We start from the raw sequence: 17,751 nt of genomic DNA on the forward strand, positions 1-17,751 counted from the left end.
TAAAATATATACGATTAAATTTATATTTTTTAGGGGTAATATAACTCTTATGTTGCATAAGAGGATATAAAGCTTTCAATTTGCGAGCCTATTCTTTTTAGTTATTTTTTTTTTTACAAAAATGACGGAACCCATAAAGATATGTCTCTATAGAAAAATTCACTTGTCTTATGCTACTTCAGAAAACTAAACCCCATATTTTAATAGGAGATAATTATCTCATGTTGCATCAGATAATTATTTCAACAATAAAAAATAAAATAATGAGATCCACTATTTTTTTTTTTGAAAAGTAATAAATCTCTCTATATTATTTCTATTGTATCAGATAATTATCTCGTTTTTGGATAAATAGATCCTATTTTAATTGGTTATACCTATTATTCTGATTGAAGTTCTGCCTCCTCCAAGTCCTAACTATAAGTGTACAATTTATAAAAGAATGCTTTACAAGTAAAGACCTTACTACTATTTATGTACGGTCCTGGGGTAATATATGTTTTAGGTATATACCTATTAATAGTATTATATTATATATAATATAAGCTTATTTTCAAATAGCGTGTATAAACCGTGTATGACTAGGAGCTACAGCCTCCCCTGACCTAAATTCCGGGTTCTATATTCTAATACATGTTGTAGAATTTTGACCCTCTCTCTCTCTCTCTCTCATAATCATTTCAAAGCAACGCACCCACAAAAGCATTTTCTCTCTCCAACCGTTCTTATCTGAGTCAGGCAGGTACTATGCAGGGTCATCTATAAGTACGGCAGAATTTTTATTTTTATTTTTCTTTTTAAACTTTGGACTTTTTCAAGAACATTTCATTTTCAAAAGCTTCTGTTGTTCTCTTTTATTTTTTATTATTCTTTTTTTTGCCTCAAACCCACTTTCGAAATGAATTATTATATTTTATTTTATTTTTAGAATATTTGGAAAAAAAAAAGCTTGCGTCGTTTTTAATGAAATGGCCTCCCTTTTCGTACTGGCCGCACTTGAATCTGTCCTTCCTCATATAATCCTCCACCATATGTGTCATCTCTATTAGATGGAGAAAGGCACTCATTTTAAATTACTATTATGCCCTCGTCTTTTCTATTTATTAATCCCGTCCTTACCTGTCCTTCTCCGTACGGATTACTTTGTCACTCTATAAGACGAAAATACCCTCGTCTTTATTTCCTCATACCTAACCCGGCCATGTAATAGAAATTCAGCCATTTCCATTTTTTATCTTACGAGAAATATCATATGTATATTTCTGCTCGCAACAATTTCTTTTATAACTTTTCTCTTTTATGATATGCGTTTTGTTAAATAAAAGAAACAAATTAGAAAATGATTGAATATCCAATCAAACCATTTATGGGAAAAATATTTATGTTTTTAAAGGATATAGAATTATATCATTTCAAATAGCAAAAGACATAAATTAATATTTTTTATTAAAATTTAAATTAAAAAATCATCCACTTTCTTTTTCAATAACTTTTATTTCTTGATTTTTTTTCCACTTAAAATAATATAACTTTATATCTTTAAAAAAGAACTAACATCAAACTCAAGTTTAATATATAAAAACTCTCACGAAAGCACTAAAATATTAAAAAAATATATTAGTTTTGGTTGTGAATAAACGCATGGAGATGTGTTTGCCAGCAGCTCTTGAACGTTAGCTAAGGGCAAAAGTGTGTTTCCTTTTGTCCTAAAGGTGAAATAAACAGTAAAATAATAAAAATTAAGCTTCACGGTTAAGCTAACTAAAAGTTGAATATTTTCATGCCGACAAAAATTGACTCTATTTTATGAAAAAAAAGTTTCACTTTTAACTCTGTCCTTAGAATTATATATATAATCGAAGAAATATCTTACTTTCATATAAGAACAAGAATTCATACATGATACACTCATTACTTACAGTTAATTGCATTATCATCTAATAATTTTAATTTACCGAAAAAAAGAGTTTACATAAATCATTTAATGTAAGAAAAATTAAGGATTAATAATTTTAATATAAGTTGATCACTATCTATATATACATTACTCTAAATCTTAACTGTTGTTTTTATTTATATTTAATGGATTTAATCTATTAGTTTAAGATTAAAAATATTTCTTTTATATATATATATATATAACAATTATTTTTTATGACAATTATTTTTTCTATTAATTACTCATGATATAAGTGGATCACATTTTAATTTTTTTTACTATTTTATAAATTTTATTTATGCCATGAGTAATTAGTAGAAAAATATTTTCTCTTTTAAATTCTTTAAGAAAAACCTTTGGTTACAAATCATTTAAAATAAAAAATAAGATAAGGAAACATATATTTATTAAATTTTCATATCCTTACCTAACTTTTGTAATTGCGGAAGAGAGAGAGGAGGGTATTATTGTCTTTCCGCAAATGGATACAAACACAAAGGCACCAACTCTATAAAGAAGACAAGGATGGCAGTTTCGTCCTTCTGTACCTTCCTCATCATCTTCCTCAGTACCTTCTCTCTCTCTTCAACTTCCCAAAACCCAAAGCTTCAATAAATCTCGTGTTAACGGTTACACTCCAAACCAAAACCAAAACCAACACCACCACCACCTCTTCCTCTTCCATTTTCCTTTCATTTTCTCTCCATCTTCAACATGAAGAAGCAGAAGTGCGTCGAAACGCAGCGTTCGAACTCAAACCCGAACCCGTTCGACGTTATATCGGAGGAACTCATATTCACAATCCTGGACTTTCTAGATTCGGACCCACTCGACAAGAAGTCATTCTCGTTAACGTGCAAGTGGTTCTATTCCGTTGAGGCGAAGCACCGAAGAGTCCTGAGGCCGTTACGGGCAGAGCACCTGCCCGCGATCGTTGCCCGCTACCCGTTAGTTACGGACCTCGATCTCACGCTCTGTCCGCGCGTGGGCGACGGGTCACTCGCCCTTCTCGCTGGAGCGTACAGGGACACGCTGCGGAGGCTGGACCTGTCGAGGTCCAAGTTCTTCACCGGGAGTGGGCTTTTGGGCTTGGGCCTGAGTTGCTGCAACCTGGTGGAGCTGGATTTGTCGAACGCGACGGAGCTGAGGGACGCGGCGGCGGCCGCGGTGGCGAAAGCGAGTAATCTCGAGAAGCTGTGGCTTGCGAGGTGTAAGTATATTACGGATATGGGGATTGGGTGCATCGCGGTTGGGTGCAGGAAGTTGAAGTTGATTTCATTGAAGTGGTGTTTGGGTGTTGGAGATTTGGGTGTTGATTTGCTTGCTATCAAGTGTAAAGAGCTTCGTTCTTTGGATCTCTCTTATTTGCCTGTGAGTTTTCTTCTTCTTCTCTATTTTTGTTTTTTGATGATGCATTTCATTTGTTTCTCCCTTTGTCTTTTGTGGATTTAGATTTTTTTTTCTCTGTTTTTTTTTAATTATTAATGTTATGCTATATGTCAATTTTTTTCTTTCTAATTTATACTTTCATTCATTCTAAATTAAGAGTTTGTGATTGTAATTGCTGGGTTGAATTTGTGTATTGAGTTGATTTTATGCTGTGTTTTCGTACGTAATATTTCCAAATTAAGAGTATTTTTTATTTACTTTTTGTTTGGTGAGGAGATTAGAAAGGATTAGTATTTAAAAAAGGGAAATAATTAATTATTGGATGATTTAATTTATGTTCTACTTCGTGGTTTCCTAGAACGAAGTGGCGTGTCTTGGATTTATTGGTTTATTTATTAAGCAGAAATAGTTTGATACCATCCTTAGTTAGAGGTTTTTGGCTTGTTCTTTTTTTGAAGTTAAGTTAATTTAGTGTTTTTCTTCTTGATTTTCATCATGTCTTTGAAATGATCTGGTTGATGTATTAAATAGTAGGGTATTGGTTTCTTGTGTTGTGCAGATCACTGAGAAATGTCTCTCGTCAATCTTCAAATTGCAACATCTTGAAGATTTGGTCCTCGAAGGATGCTATGGCATTGATGATGACAGCCTCGTTGATGATGTCTTCAAACAAGGGTGCAAGACAATGAAGGTATATGGGGATGGTTTAACTTGTCCATCTCTGTTTATTGTTTATTCACTAATGACAGATATAGCCCAATTAGACTGTCATTATTCAATATAAAAATCAGGCTGGAGCTGGACAACATCGATGTTAACTTAGAAATGATAAACCAATTGTTTTTTTTTTTTTTTTTTTACTTTTAGGTTGAGTATTACCATTGTTAGCAGTATTATATCCCCCCCCCCCCCCCACACCACCTTTTTGTTCTCTCATTTATTTTCACTTTCAATGCATTACTTATGCAGTTATTTCACTTATTTTTAACATTTGATTGCATCAATGAATATATTTTTCGTTTTTGTTGCTTTCAGAGCGTACTTTTTTTCGTGATCTAACTTGTTATTTGACAAATTCACTGCCTTCCACAGAAACTTGATATCTCAAGTTGTCAAAACATAAGCCACATCGGTCTGTCAAAACTAACAACAATTTCGGGAGGCATTGAGCAACTCGTATTAGCTGATGGTTCTCCTGTAAGTCTTCTGTCTTTGTAATTTTTTTTATTTTTTTGTCTTTCAACTTGAGGATGAGGATTTAAATCATAACTATTGTTGGCATTTGATTATCCAGGTGACTCTTGCTTTTGCTGATGGTTTGAATAAACTTTCCATGTTGCAATCAATCATATTGGATGGCTGCCTTGTTACTTCTGATGGATTAAGGGCCATTGGAAATTTGTGCATTTCACTCAGGGAGCTGAGTCTAAGGAAGTGTTTGGGAGTGACAGATGAAGCTCTCTCGTTCCTTGTGTCAAAACACAAAGATTTAAGGAAGCTTGACATCACATGCTGCCGCAAGATAACTAATGTTTCCATTGCCAGCATTGCTAATTCATGCATAAGTCTCACTTCTCTCAAAATGGAGTCATGTACTCTAGTTCCACGAGAAGCATTTATCTTGATTGGTCAGAAATGCCATTATCTTGAGGAGCTTGACCTAACAGATAATGAAATTGATGACGAAGGTTTACCTCTGTTCCTACTTTGGAAATATTAACTACCATATCAGCTGCTATACTAAGTTACTAACCTTCTCTTTCTGCAGGTCTTAAGTCCATTTCTCGTTGTTCCAGGCTCTCCATCCTGAAAGCAGGAATCTGCCTGAGCATCACTGACATAGGACTTGCCTATGTTGGCATGGGTTGCTCAAAGTTAAAGGAGCTGGATCTATACAGGTTTGTGATTCAATTCTATATGAGCCTTTACTTTTCTTGTCATCAGATTAATAATCTGTGTATTATTTTAATTTCCTTTTTAGCATAAACAATAATTGAATCAGGTTGAGTTTTTAAGTTATAAAAAATTGGGATATAATTTGCCTCATTAGTTAGTATTGATGTATAAGCATTTGATATATTTAATTCATATGGAAACTGGCTTTGATAAAATTAGGATGTTGCTCGTTGATTGAGCCTAAAACCAGTCTCAGACCTAGCCCGTCTAGAGCAGCTCAACATTTTTGCCCATCCCTTATAAAATTGCAAGTATGCCACGAAGATCCTATGATTTATGCTGTTAACATACAGATCATTGTCTGTTGTCACCAAAGATTATTTTCTTTTCTCAGGTCTACAGGAGTAACAGATTTGGGAATTTCAGCAATTGCTCGTGGTTGCCCTGGCCTTGAGATGATAAATACATCTTATTGTACTAGCATCACTGATAGTACATTAATGTCCTTGTCTAAATGTCCAAATTTGAAGACACTCGAAATTCGTGGATGTCTTCTTGTTACATCTATAGGTCTGGCCGCAATTGCTATGAATTGCAAACAACTAAGACGTCTGGACATAAAGAAGTGCTACAACATTGATGATAGTGGGATGATTCCACTAGCTCATTTCTCCCAAAATCTAAGACAGGTATTTTCCTGATTTATCACTTTTCTGGGTAACATAAGAGATGCTAGAAAGCTTTGCTAAGATTCTGATGTTATTATTATGTCTTTTGCCTGCTTTGCAGATAAATTTGTCATATAGCTCAATTACAGATGTGGGGCTTCTATCACTTGCTAGTATCAGCTGCCTTCAAAGCTTTACCATGCTTCACCTGCAGGGCTTGGTTCCAGGAGGACTGGCTGCAGCCTTATTGGCATGTGGAGGGCTAACAAAAGTGAAGCTCCATCTTTCACTAAGATCTCTGTTACCTGAGATGCTTATCAAACATGTAGAAGCCCGTGGCTGTGTATTTGAATGGAGAGATAAAGTCTTTCAGGTATAATCATATTCATCTCTGGTTCCTATCTAAAGATTTATCGAAATACTAACTAATTTTGTAATCATGTTAGTCTACTTCCCTATGTTCTAAAGGAACAATTATTTGTTTAAGAAGTATATCCGTAGATTGAAATTTTAAAAATTCAGTAGTTTCTAAACTCTAATTCATCATACTGGAATTGAAGGATGGAAGATCTGAGGTTGTATTGTTGTATTGTTATTAGTATTTTTTTATTTAATCACTGAGGTTCTTCTTGTCTTATGGACAGGCTGAATTGGACCCGAAATGTTGGAAATTACAGATGGAAGATCTGATGCAATAGGATGATTTTCTCATGTTATTTGAAGTTGATAAAGACAATGTGCACATGGCATACGAGTTAGTGAAGAATCTCGCGTGTCTAGGATAACGCATCCACTTCTCGCTACCCTGTCCACCCACCTACACTTGAGGGGAAAAAAACAAGAAAGCAAGAAACCAACCAAAAAACAAAAAAATCACTCCTCGTTAAACTTGACTAGGGAGTGTAGGGTGGAAGTAATCCTTGTATGCAGCCTTACCTTTGCATAATTGCAAATAGGTTGTTTCCTGGATTCGAATCCATAACCTTTTAGTTATAAAAGAATAGTTTTACCACTACTTCGGTTCGTCCTCTTTAAGAAACCAACCAAAAAACAGAAATTAAAATCATTTCCGCTTAAATCCGGACTACCCAGAAAGAAAGAAAGTAGTATAGAGTATATTTGAAGTATTCTGTTTAGTCCATTGGAACAGGCCCTGGGATGGAGGTAACAAATTACCCTTCCATGGACACCCATGACCCAACTAGTTAGTTTTGGATTCTATCACAACTCACAAGTAATTATCTTGTCCTTAGTAGATTGCTGAAGCAGAGGCAAACGCCAGTCCTTAATTTTTGTTTCGGCTGTGAAAGCAAGGGCAATCAAGTGTATAAAAACTCTGTAACCTCTTTTTTTTATTTTTTTTTGGAGGGGTCCAGTTGGAACCGTTCAGAGATATCAAGAATCGGGGGCGATCAAGTGTATAAAAACTTTGCAACCTCTTTTCATTTTTTATTTTTATTTTTTAATATCTGGAGTTCCTGTGAAAACCAAGGGTAATCAAGTGTATAAAGCTTTGTAACCTCTTCTGCTTTTCTTTTAAATCCAACTGGATCTGTTTAGAGACATCAAGAATGGACGATGTTTCAAATATTCTGGCAAATCTTATTGATGTGATTTTGTGGACTAAATTTCCTGCCTAACTTTTGATGCGCACAATGAGATCATCCCTTTTATTGGATGTGGGCGCTAGCATTTCCTTCCCCAAAGTATCGCCCTTGGTAACTGGATTATTCTTTTCATGTGCTGGCTAAGAGGTTGTTCAAGGTACAAAGAGTTTATTTTAAGACTGGTTTCCGTTTTCATAAAGTATGTTTATGGTAAGTGTGCTTATTTAAAGTAAAATAAAGTTATTTTACCTATTTGAATATATATATATATATATATATATATATATATATATATATATATATATATATAGTTGAAGGACTTTGCATTTATCATACAGTAAGAGAGGAGAAATGATTTATGAGACAACTCAAGTTAGTCTCACTGATTTTTAAAAAATAAAAAATAGAATTATGCATTTTTTGATTTGAGGAGAACATTTTCCTATAAAGAAGTCATTTTGCCGTAGCTTAAACTTTAAAAGTAAAGCATAACTTATTTGTAGTTTATCGTAATGAATTTCAGCCTTTTTTATGAGATAAGAATCATTTGCTTTGTGTAACAAAAATAGGTGTATTATTATTTTTGGTACAAATAAAAATAGTAAAAATAAAGTTTAACTTTATTTACTCTTAACATAATTTTAATTTCTCCTGTAAGGCATAAATGCAAGTTAAAAACATATATTTTTTAGCTTATTCTTCAAACTTTAGACGATTTTTTTTTTGGTAAATAAAACTTTGGACGATTTTAATATTGGATTCGTCGACTCTTCTTAGAAGAAGAGAATTAGAGAAGTGTTACAGACACACATGGTGGAGCTGGAGCCCATCACTTATAAAAAAATAAATAAAAGAAATATTCCAATTCCAAACGCAGCGTAAAGTCATAACACTCATTAGTCATAACCAAAGAACTCAGGTCCCACAGGGAGTCGAACCAAGGTCGCTGGGTTCAATGTCCAGAGTGCTAACAACTACACCTTGGAACCGAGCACGGGCTTAAAATTTTACCAAATCAAAATATTACTGTTCATATTAATTTTGCCACATGTTTATAAAAAATTATAAAAAGAAAGAAAGAAAAGGCTCTAATTTTAAATAATGGTTCATAGTAAAGCTAATAATTCATTCCAATTTCTAACAACTTCTATTCGTTTCTTTGATAAACAAATATTTCAACTATCAGCACCCCTTTATATTAGATAGTACCCACACTCAGTTAAACATGAAATAAATTGCTTGTATAGTTGTAATTTTCATTTTTATCCTGTCAATAATTATTATGTCTTTAGGGAGTGTTTGGTATAGGAGAATTTTTTTTTAATCAGGTAAATATTATTAGTAGGAAAATAGTTGTAAACTAAGATAACTGAGAAAATTTGAAAAATATTGTTTAGTAGACCGAAATATTACCAGAAAATTATGTTAAATTTACTAAGACTATGTTTCGTTGAAAGTAAAAGATTGATTGAAAAATAAGACAAAATTTCGAAAATACACCCAAATATTTAGAGAAGAGAGGTATATGGACAGGGACATTTTAGATAACAAAGTTGGTGTCAAAAATACCACTTTCCTAGTTTTCTCCGGATATCACCTCGAATGTGGTCTTCCAAAATAGTGAAAAAGGAGACTATTTTACACAGATTTCAGCTTTTGATGAAAAAACACAATGTCCTGATTTATTTATGAAACTTCTCTACCAAACATGTCATTCTCCACTTCCCAATCTTACTTATTCATCTATCCCTTTAAAACCACCTATCAAACACCCTCTTAATTTTGATCCTCTAAAGCAATTCAAAAAACGGCTTAACACCTCTCCTGCAAGATTTCCTGCATAGAGAGTAGAGTGTTTTGTGTGGCCCACAAGTTTAAACAAAATAAAATAAAATAAATGAAAACGCGGAATTTGAATTGACATAGCAAGAAAAATACAGTTCTAGAAGTATATTTCCCTTAAAAGAAATGAATCAAACTAAATACCCACTGAAAAACCGTAAACGGACCAATAAGTAAATTAGTGAGAGAGACATAAGTAGTTTGACATGAGAGAAATTCTCAACTTCTCTGACAGTCAAAGATGAAGATTCTTAAGCATTCTTTTATTTTTAAATAAGGAAAAATTACTCTTATGTTACATGTGATAAATTTCTCTCTTACACACTCTTCGATAATTACGTCACTTTTTTCTTTTTTCTTTTTCTTTTCAGATGGTGGAGCCCACAAATTTATCTCTATGACGTGAGATAACTTATCTCCTTTAACATGAGATTAATAAAACTCTTTTAAATATACAATTACAAGTGTATCATTTTAAATATAATTGGTTATTATCATTTTTCACACGGTAAAAGTAGATAATATATTAGGGATCTATCACCAGGCCTACTTCATAATAAAAGTAGATAATCTCGTCCATCATAAAATAGAACGTAATCAAACATTAAAAAAATCAATTTAAAATGTAGACTATAATTTTATTTTTTTTTACAAAATCTGATCTATAAATTTACAGGTTAGCTTATATTATATTATTTATTTTAAATAAAATAAATAACATTATTAATTAAAAAATTTAAATTAAAAATAATATTATTTTAATTATTTTTTTAATTCTTAAAAGTCAAATAAACTTAAATAGACCTAAGACAGTCCTTTTATTTTTTAAATAGAAACCGAACTAGACTTATAATTTAACTTAACCCATGCTAACAAATCAAGTGAGGCTTAAAATATTTTTCACATGCCCTGTCTAAGCAAAAAATTGGCCTAACATAACTCATTCACAGTCCTATTAATAGTTTTAAGTAGTAAAAAAACTAATTCTTTTTTATTAGAGTTCGAGTTTAAAAGTAAAAAATAAAATAAAAATTGGAAAAAGCACCCATACATGAATATGACAGAACACAAAATTAATGAAGAAATAATAAAAAATAAAATAAAAGAACTTAACAATTTCTATTGCGAAAAAAATGATGCCACCTAATGAGACACATGGCTACACAAAGAACGCCATCTAATAACAAATGGCATCCTCTGGTCCTTTCAGCCGCCAATATTTCATCTCTTTTCTCTGGACTCAGTGTTATGTATCATAGGGTAGCCCAGTCAAAGTCAAACCTACAACCTTTGACCCATTTTGGTTTTCCACGGTCAAACATCAAACTTTTAGCTTCTCAGAAGTAGCTACCATACACATATATAAAGGTGCTGTGCATGCCACTCCATAATAATATGCATCATTTCCACTCTTCTTTCTCCCTAAATTCAAACCCAAGTATTGTTTTTTTCTTTTTCTTTTTTTTTTCTCACACAAAGCACCTACATCAACATGTCTTTCGGTTTCACTGACCTTTCCAATAACAACAATAACATGTCCTTTGATGATAAATGGGGAACTTCTCAACGTAAAACTGATGATCATTTTGGACTTGAAGTTCAACCTTCTTCAACTTACCCTTCTTATTCTGATTTTCCTCCTGGTTTTAGCCCAACTGAGTTATTCAATTCACCTTTGTTTCTTTCTTCTCCAAATGTAAGTTATAAACTCGCTTACACTTGCTTATATTTTTATGTTTTTGTCTTTTTGTAACACTCCTATGTCATGTTTTGAATCATCACTAATTGTGGGGTTTTCTTGTTTTCTATGTTGGTTTAGGTTCCTGCATCTTACACCACTGATCCTTCTTCTGGCCAGTACTTCAACCGAAGAAACAGTTCAACTGAGGACCAACAATGTAACATGGTGGAAGAGAAAGATTACTCTGACCTCTCTTTCCAAATCGAAACAAAGCATGTGCCTCTCTTTCAATCTTCCACAAGCATGTTTCAAGAAGTAAGTTGCATTTTCTTTGATCAGTAATTTGACTTGAACAAAAATAACAAAGGGCAAGGCAACCACAAGTAACAACCTTACTGCTTCAAAGCTTGCCTTATTAATTTGACTTGAAGAAAGCATCATTTTTGGTTGTGTCTGTTTTCTCGGTTGTTTATTTGATCATTAAGGGATAAGGACACTCGTAGACTAGACCATTTCTTGTTCTATCTACTTGACTTACTTGGACAAGTTTGTTTTATTAGCATCTACTCTTTCCTGTTTGTGGGGTAGTTTGTCATAAACTTGCTTTTAATGTTTTTTAAATTGTCGTGTTCTTTAGTGCTTTACTTATTTTTTTAATGAATTAAGTACTAGTTTTTTTTTTTTATTAGTTTTAACAATTCAAAACTTGACTATCCTTATCTAAGTTGACAAAATCAAACTTACATATATGATTTGTGCCATTCAATATTAGCCTTATAAATTTTGTAGGTCCATTGTTGTCTGCTTAAACAAAACATTTTTAAAGGTTACATGGCTAACATTAAATGGCATTGAAGTTGCTTACCACCTAAGAATTTATCTGTATGTTTCTATGTTTTCAGTCTTGACAAACTGTAAATTTCATTGTAATGGTTATCAAACAGCATAGTCACAATAAACAAGGTGTGATTTATTGATGCTTTGGAAAATGCTAATCTTGGCATTTTTAGATTTGTTTATTTAACACTTGTTATAATTGAACAGCAGGAGCTAGTAAAGAAACAGGACACATTGGTATTCAATGAAGCTGCAAAGCAAATTGATTTTTCATCTGAGAGGAAAGCAACCAAATCTGAATATCCATCCACTCAGCACTTATTCTCAGAAATGAGCACAACCAAACCTGAAATACAAAGTAATTATTCAGCTTCTGGGTCTGGTTACTTTAACAACACTAATGCTTCTATTAGAGAACAAAGGAGAACAGAAGATGGGTACAAATGGAGGAAATATGGAGAGAAACAAGTTAAAGGAAGTGAAAATCCACGCAGTTATTACAAGTGCACACATCCAAATTGCTCAACTAAGAAGAAAGTTGAGAGGACTTTGGATGGACATATTACTGAAATTATATACAAGGGAAGTCATAGCCATCCTAAGCCCCAGTCTACTAGAAGAACAAGTTCTCAATCAATTCTTCAATCTTCTTCATCATGCAACAACTCAGGGATTTCTGATCAATCTTTGGGAGAAGAAGACTTTGAGCATTCATCACAAACGAGTTATTCTGGAGGGGATGACAATGACCTTGGACCAGAGGCCAAAAGAAGGTAATATAAGAAAACTACACTTACTCTATTATTGTAATAGCATGTTTTGTTATTGTTAAAATGAAACTGCATGGTGAATTTTGTTTTTATATAACAAATTATGGTTCTGATTATTGCAGGAAGGAAGGGAATGAAAATGATGGCTATTCCTATTCCTGTGGAATAGGAACTGTTAAGGAACCTAGAGTTGTGGTTCAAACTACAAGCGAAATTGATATACTTGACGATGGCTATAGGTGGAGAAAATATGGACAGAAAATAGTTAAAGGGAACCCAAATCCAAGGTATTTAACTGATGGAAACAAAGACCCTCTAGTTATATGGTTCTTAGTGTTACAATTCCTGTTATTAGCAGTAAAGATATATACATAAAAATCATTAATGTGACCTTCACTTAATGGTTTAAGTTTTTAGGTTGAATTGATTTTTTTTTTTAAAGTAATTTAAAACTAGCACAAGGTAAACTAAAAAATAGACTTGTGCACTATTCACGCTTTAAGCACAAAGAGCTCTTTTTCTTAACGGAATATGTTAGATATTTAATATATAAAACCACTAATATAACCCTTTAGAGTTAAGTTGATTCTTTACAATTTCCAACCTACAATAAGACCATAAGTAACTCATTCAAAACATCCTTTGCAGGAGCTACTACAAATGCATAACCCAAGGTTGTCCAGTGAGAAAACATGTTGAGCGAGCTGCACATGATATGAAAGCTGTAATCACAACCTATGAAGGGAAACACAACCATGATGTTCCTATAGGACGAGGAAGTGCAAGTCAGAGCATGAACAAAACTTCGATGAACAGCAACACTAGTAATGTAACTATCCCCACCCCTATAAGGCCTTCAGTGGTGACTAATTGTTCTGGCTCAACAACTTTCACAAATTCACTTCATGGTACAAAGATACCAACATCTGGAAGTCAAGAACCTTTTCCACTGGACTTGCTACTGAGCCCTGGAAGCTTTGGATATTCAGCTTTGGATAGATCAATGAGTTCATATACCAATCCTGAACAATACTCAGATGCAGCAAACTTGGCTAAGGATGACTCATTCCTTCAGTCTTTTCTGTCAAAGAACTTTTAATTTTGGAATTAGAACGTTCCACTTATTATCATAGATTTGTTTTTGGAGGAATTTAGTTATTCATTTCAGAATAGAATAGAAAAAATAAATAATGGGCATGTACTTATTTATCTCACTAAGATTAGACAGTAGAACCATAGCAATATAAAGCTTGATAGGAGTTGAGACTTATTCTAACTTCAATTTAATGATAGGAGACACAGAAAAGGAGTTGACCTCTGAATTCTATCATTCTTATGTTGTATTTATTTCACACGAAAAAAGGAAAGTTTCTTTTGTGCAAGCGATTTCTACTATATGCTCTGTTACAGATTATGGTTACTTTGATCGTGTCACTTCAATTTTTTCAGTCAAAGTTTCACATTATGAAAAAGATATGAAATGGTCAGCGACTTCTGTGAAATTTGACAGACTCAAAGAGGGTCCAAGATTGAAATTATTATTATTTGAACAAAGTGAACATTTTTTATCACTATATTGGGAGAATATTATAGTAATCAACTTATATTATTAAAAGAAAAAGAATTAACGTTTGCTCCTTTCGATCACTCTACAATTGTACATTCGCTGTGTGTTGTTTTCAGCTAAATTCGTCATTAAAGAAAAAAAATAGTATTCAAATTATATTAAAAAAATAAAGTAAAAAAATAATCCAGTTCTAATGTTTGCTTCTTTCAGTAACTCTAGAATCATGCATCCACCACTGTATTGTTTTCTGTCAAATTCATCACTACAAAAAAAGTATCAACACTATGAACATAGTTTCAAGTAGAAAAAAGCTATTTGTATTCTTGTATGAAATAAGTAGTCTCATATCCCATATCTCACTGTAACATATGCACACACTTAAAAGGATGGGGGATTCTTATACTCACTTCCTTACACAAATTATATAAATGTATTTTGTACAGCAATGAATGGAAGTATGAAACATGATAGGAGAAACTTCTGTGGAAGTTCAGATATAAGTTTGAGATGATAGTTTGTGTCCTGATATGATGGCTGATAGCGCTAGACACAAAAAGGCAAAAAAGGACATGCTAATGGCTGCAGCTGAAGTGTCTGTAAATATATTATCTGCCCCTTCCCTCATGCTATCCGTTATTGGAATCGCTGAAGAAGCTGATGATATCAAGAAATATGCCACAACCTGAAACCAAAAAATCTGTCATTCATGCTTATCTCAATCTGCTAACATTTCATAATCTAACAAAAGACAACTTTGAAGCCAATGATATGGCTCTAAATACTGTCCTGGCCTAGCTACAATGAACAATTTGGTCTCATGCTTTGAATAATACACCATGCGTTAACCACGATAAATTTGTGTCTCCATTCTTTCTTCCCTCCTCTCTTTTCTATTTAGCAATTCTGTGTGTGATTGTTTGGTCATCTCCCATATAAATACAATTCCTAGTGCATGATCCATCTCAGGTCAAACAAGACTAAATTTGATTCCTCACCCCCTCACCATTCAGAGATCCAGAGTTGGATTAAGAAACAAAGCACTATAAAAGTCAACGTTCAGAGAAGAAGGAAAGTCAAACCTGATCTCCAACAAAATCAATCAACGCTACTGTTCTTAACTGAAGCAAGTTTTTCCCCGTGGAAAGTTCATGAGCTTGACGAAACACTTGTCCTCCAGTGTACAAAATGGATAGAATTGCTATGGCCAGCAAATACCTATTATGTTCCAAAAAATTCCAATTCAAGTTTAATCTCAACACCCCAAAGAACAAAATCAAATTTTGACAAAAACCCATGAATCTTCAGCCAAATTCCTCCCAAACCCACATCACAATTATGATCAAATTCACAAAGGAGTTTCTGATTCATACCTGTATTCTTCATACTTGTCGAATTCTCTCCAATCGCCATGGTTGTTGCTAACAATGAGAATGAAGGAAATTAAAGAGAAAAACAAAGCAATTCCTCTCAACCATAACGATCCTCTCTTGAGCAAATCTTCCATCTTCCACCGCCGTAGGATGCCCGCGTTTGCGCCGGAAGTTCCCGGCTCGTGGTAGTCCACAGTTGGCGCAGATGGCTCAGGTTTCACGTCTATCTTCATATCTGAACCGTTTGAAACCGTCATCTATATATGTCTGATTTTATATGACACGATTTTGGATTCACAGGTTTCAGATTTAGATAGTAACGAATTGATAAATGTAAACAAAAATGGTGAAGAAGAAACCGAGGACTATTAACTATAGTCAAGACAAAGACAAAGAGACACGCAAAGTTTGTTGTGTGCGTCATAAGTTTTCATTTTGAAACCGGTTTTATGGTTGTTGTGTTGGCGATCGTTTTGAAACTGGGTTATGAGCCATTAGGAGAGCACGTGAACTACACAAAATGTTCATGACGTGGCGGAAGAATATGTTGAAAAGAGATAAACATGAGAAAAAGAAGTCAAGCATTTTTTATTATTAAATTTCGAGAACATTGTAGAAATTGGCCTTTTGACTATATTAGTTCAAAATATAAAAAGTTGTACAAGTCCCGTCAAAGTTATTACCATACTAATGCAAAGCGACACGCGTTACATTTAGGTCTGTGTTTGCCTTGCATAGTCGCGGCCCTTGTCATACTGTGTTTAAGGTGTATGCAAAAGTATCTAAAAATATGAAATTTAAATATTTGTACCCTGTCGAAATAAGGAACCACGGTATATATGTTAGAAATAGATTCCATTTTGAGAGAGTTGAAAAAGCACTATCTCGTTGAAAGACAATGAAGACGGCACTTGTCCTACCGCGTTTAAGGAGAATGATCAAGTGTCAGAGAGCAGAGCCAGAATCACGGCTCTGAACCATACGCTTATAGACGCGACGCGATACTTATAGTGCCGTTTCTATGTATTATATATATATATTCTCTCATATTTCATTCTGTCCATATATCTCTCTCTGTTTCAATTTATATCACTGTTTATGTATCTCTCATTTTACCAGTTTTAAATTGTATCCCAACTTCAAAAAGATTTACATCGGTTTGAATTTCGGTCTCGGTGTACAAAATTTGCACCACTAGGACTTCATTTCTTCAAGCTATTTTTGCACCACCTGTGTTTCATTCTCATTCCAAGTAAGTATAATTTTAAATATTTTTTTATTTGTTTGGTTAACTTAGGATAGTCCAAAAAGATTAGCATGTTATAGATTTAAAGTATTAAAGGATTTATTAAAATCTTAGGTTAGTGGCCTTAAATTTTATTACTATTATTATTTAGTTTTTAAAGTTTGTATATTTATACTATTAAAATCTTAGGTTAGTGGCCTTAAATTTGACGGGTTAACGAATTGACCCGTCAGTTTCAACCTATATTGTCACCTCTAGATAGATGTGTTGCGAATAGTTATGATGGACCAGACAAAATGTAAAAATAAATTAACAATTAAATAATTACATTAAAATTATTAATCGTAGGTTATTAATAAATTATATTATTAAAATCTAGATATACAACCTTTAAAAACTAAATAGTTACATTAATAAATTTTAAGTCCGGTTTTAGTAATATAAATATCACATTAATAAAATTTCAAGTCAATAACCTAAGATTTTAATAGTATAAATATACAAACTTTAAAAACTAATTGATAATAGTAATAAAATTTAAGGCCACTAACCTAAGATTTTAATAAATCCTTTAATATTTTAAATCTATAACATGCTAATCTTTTTGGACTATCCTAAGTTAACCAAATAAATAAATAAATATTTAAAATTATACTTACTTGGAATGAGAATGAAACACAAGTGGTGCAAAAATAGCTTGAAGAAATGAAGTCCTAGTGGTGCAAATCTTGTACACCGAGACCGAAATTCAAACCGATGTAAGTTTTCAAGTTGGGATACAATTTAAAACTGGTGAAATGAGAGATACATAAACAAAGATATAAATTGAAACAGAGAGAGATATATGGACAGAATGAAATATGAGAGAAAAGTTTATCGCGTGGTATATATATAATGGGTTTCCATTCTATCATTTAACATGACCACAAAAAATTTCCT

General features: G+C 33.0%; 3 protein-coding genes across 4 annotated transcripts; 2 read left to right on the top strand and 1 right to left on the bottom strand.

Moving 5' to 3' along the window:
* Positions 1 to 2,517: 2,517 nt before the first annotated feature.
* On the top strand, positions 2,518 to 7,482 carry LOC133317939 (F-box/LRR-repeat protein 3). 2 transcript variants are annotated; one of them, XM_061519844.1, is made up of 8 exons: positions 2,518 to 3,310; positions 3,888 to 4,019; positions 4,421 to 4,525; positions 4,623 to 5,016; positions 5,097 to 5,226; positions 5,619 to 5,913; positions 6,014 to 6,265; positions 6,537 to 7,482. In XM_061519844.1, the coding sequence occupies exons 1-8, from the start codon at positions 2,654 to 2,656 to the stop codon at positions 6,588 to 6,590; spliced, it is 2,019 nt and encodes a 672-aa protein (XP_061375828.1). In that variant the 5' UTR covers positions 2,518 to 2,653; the 3' UTR covers positions 6,591 to 7,482. The 2 variants fall into 2 exon arrangements, with proteins under 2 accessions (XP_061375828.1, XP_061375829.1); XM_061519845.1 differs by having other exon boundaries at positions 4,421 to 4,504; positions 4,584 to 5,016.
* Positions 7,483 to 10,833: 3,351 nt separating this feature from the next.
* On the top strand, positions 10,834 to 13,968 carry LOC133317922 (probable WRKY transcription factor 26). The gene is made up of 5 exons (XM_061519822.1): positions 10,834 to 11,037; positions 11,161 to 11,337; positions 12,067 to 12,632; positions 12,752 to 12,916; positions 13,278 to 13,968. The coding sequence occupies exons 1-5, from the start codon at positions 10,834 to 10,836 to the stop codon at positions 13,726 to 13,728; spliced, it is 1,563 nt and encodes a 520-aa protein (XP_061375806.1). The 3' UTR covers positions 13,729 to 13,968.
* A 521-nt stretch (positions 13,969 to 14,489) lies between these two features.
* On the bottom strand, positions 14,490 to 16,012 carry LOC133317942 (CASP-like protein 4B4). The gene is made up of 3 exons (XM_061519847.1): positions 15,567 to 16,012; positions 15,276 to 15,411; positions 14,490 to 14,878 (listed from the first exon to the last, which is right to left on the bottom strand). The coding sequence occupies exons 1-3, from the start codon at positions 15,821 to 15,823 to the stop codon at positions 14,687 to 14,689; spliced, it is 585 nt and encodes a 194-aa protein (XP_061375831.1). The 5' UTR covers positions 15,824 to 16,012; the 3' UTR covers positions 14,490 to 14,686.
* Positions 16,013 to 17,751: the final 1,739 nt, after the last annotated feature.

The sequence above is a fragment of the Gastrolobium bilobum genome, unplaced genomic scaffold (assembly GCF_033153095.1).
Source record: "Gastrolobium bilobum isolate Gb01-03AN ecotype WA unplaced genomic scaffold, APGP_CSIRO_Gbil_v1 utg3981, whole genome shotgun sequence".
In the NCBI taxonomy this organism is placed as follows: domain Eukaryota; kingdom Viridiplantae; phylum Streptophyta; class Magnoliopsida; order Fabales; family Fabaceae; genus Gastrolobium; species Gastrolobium bilobum.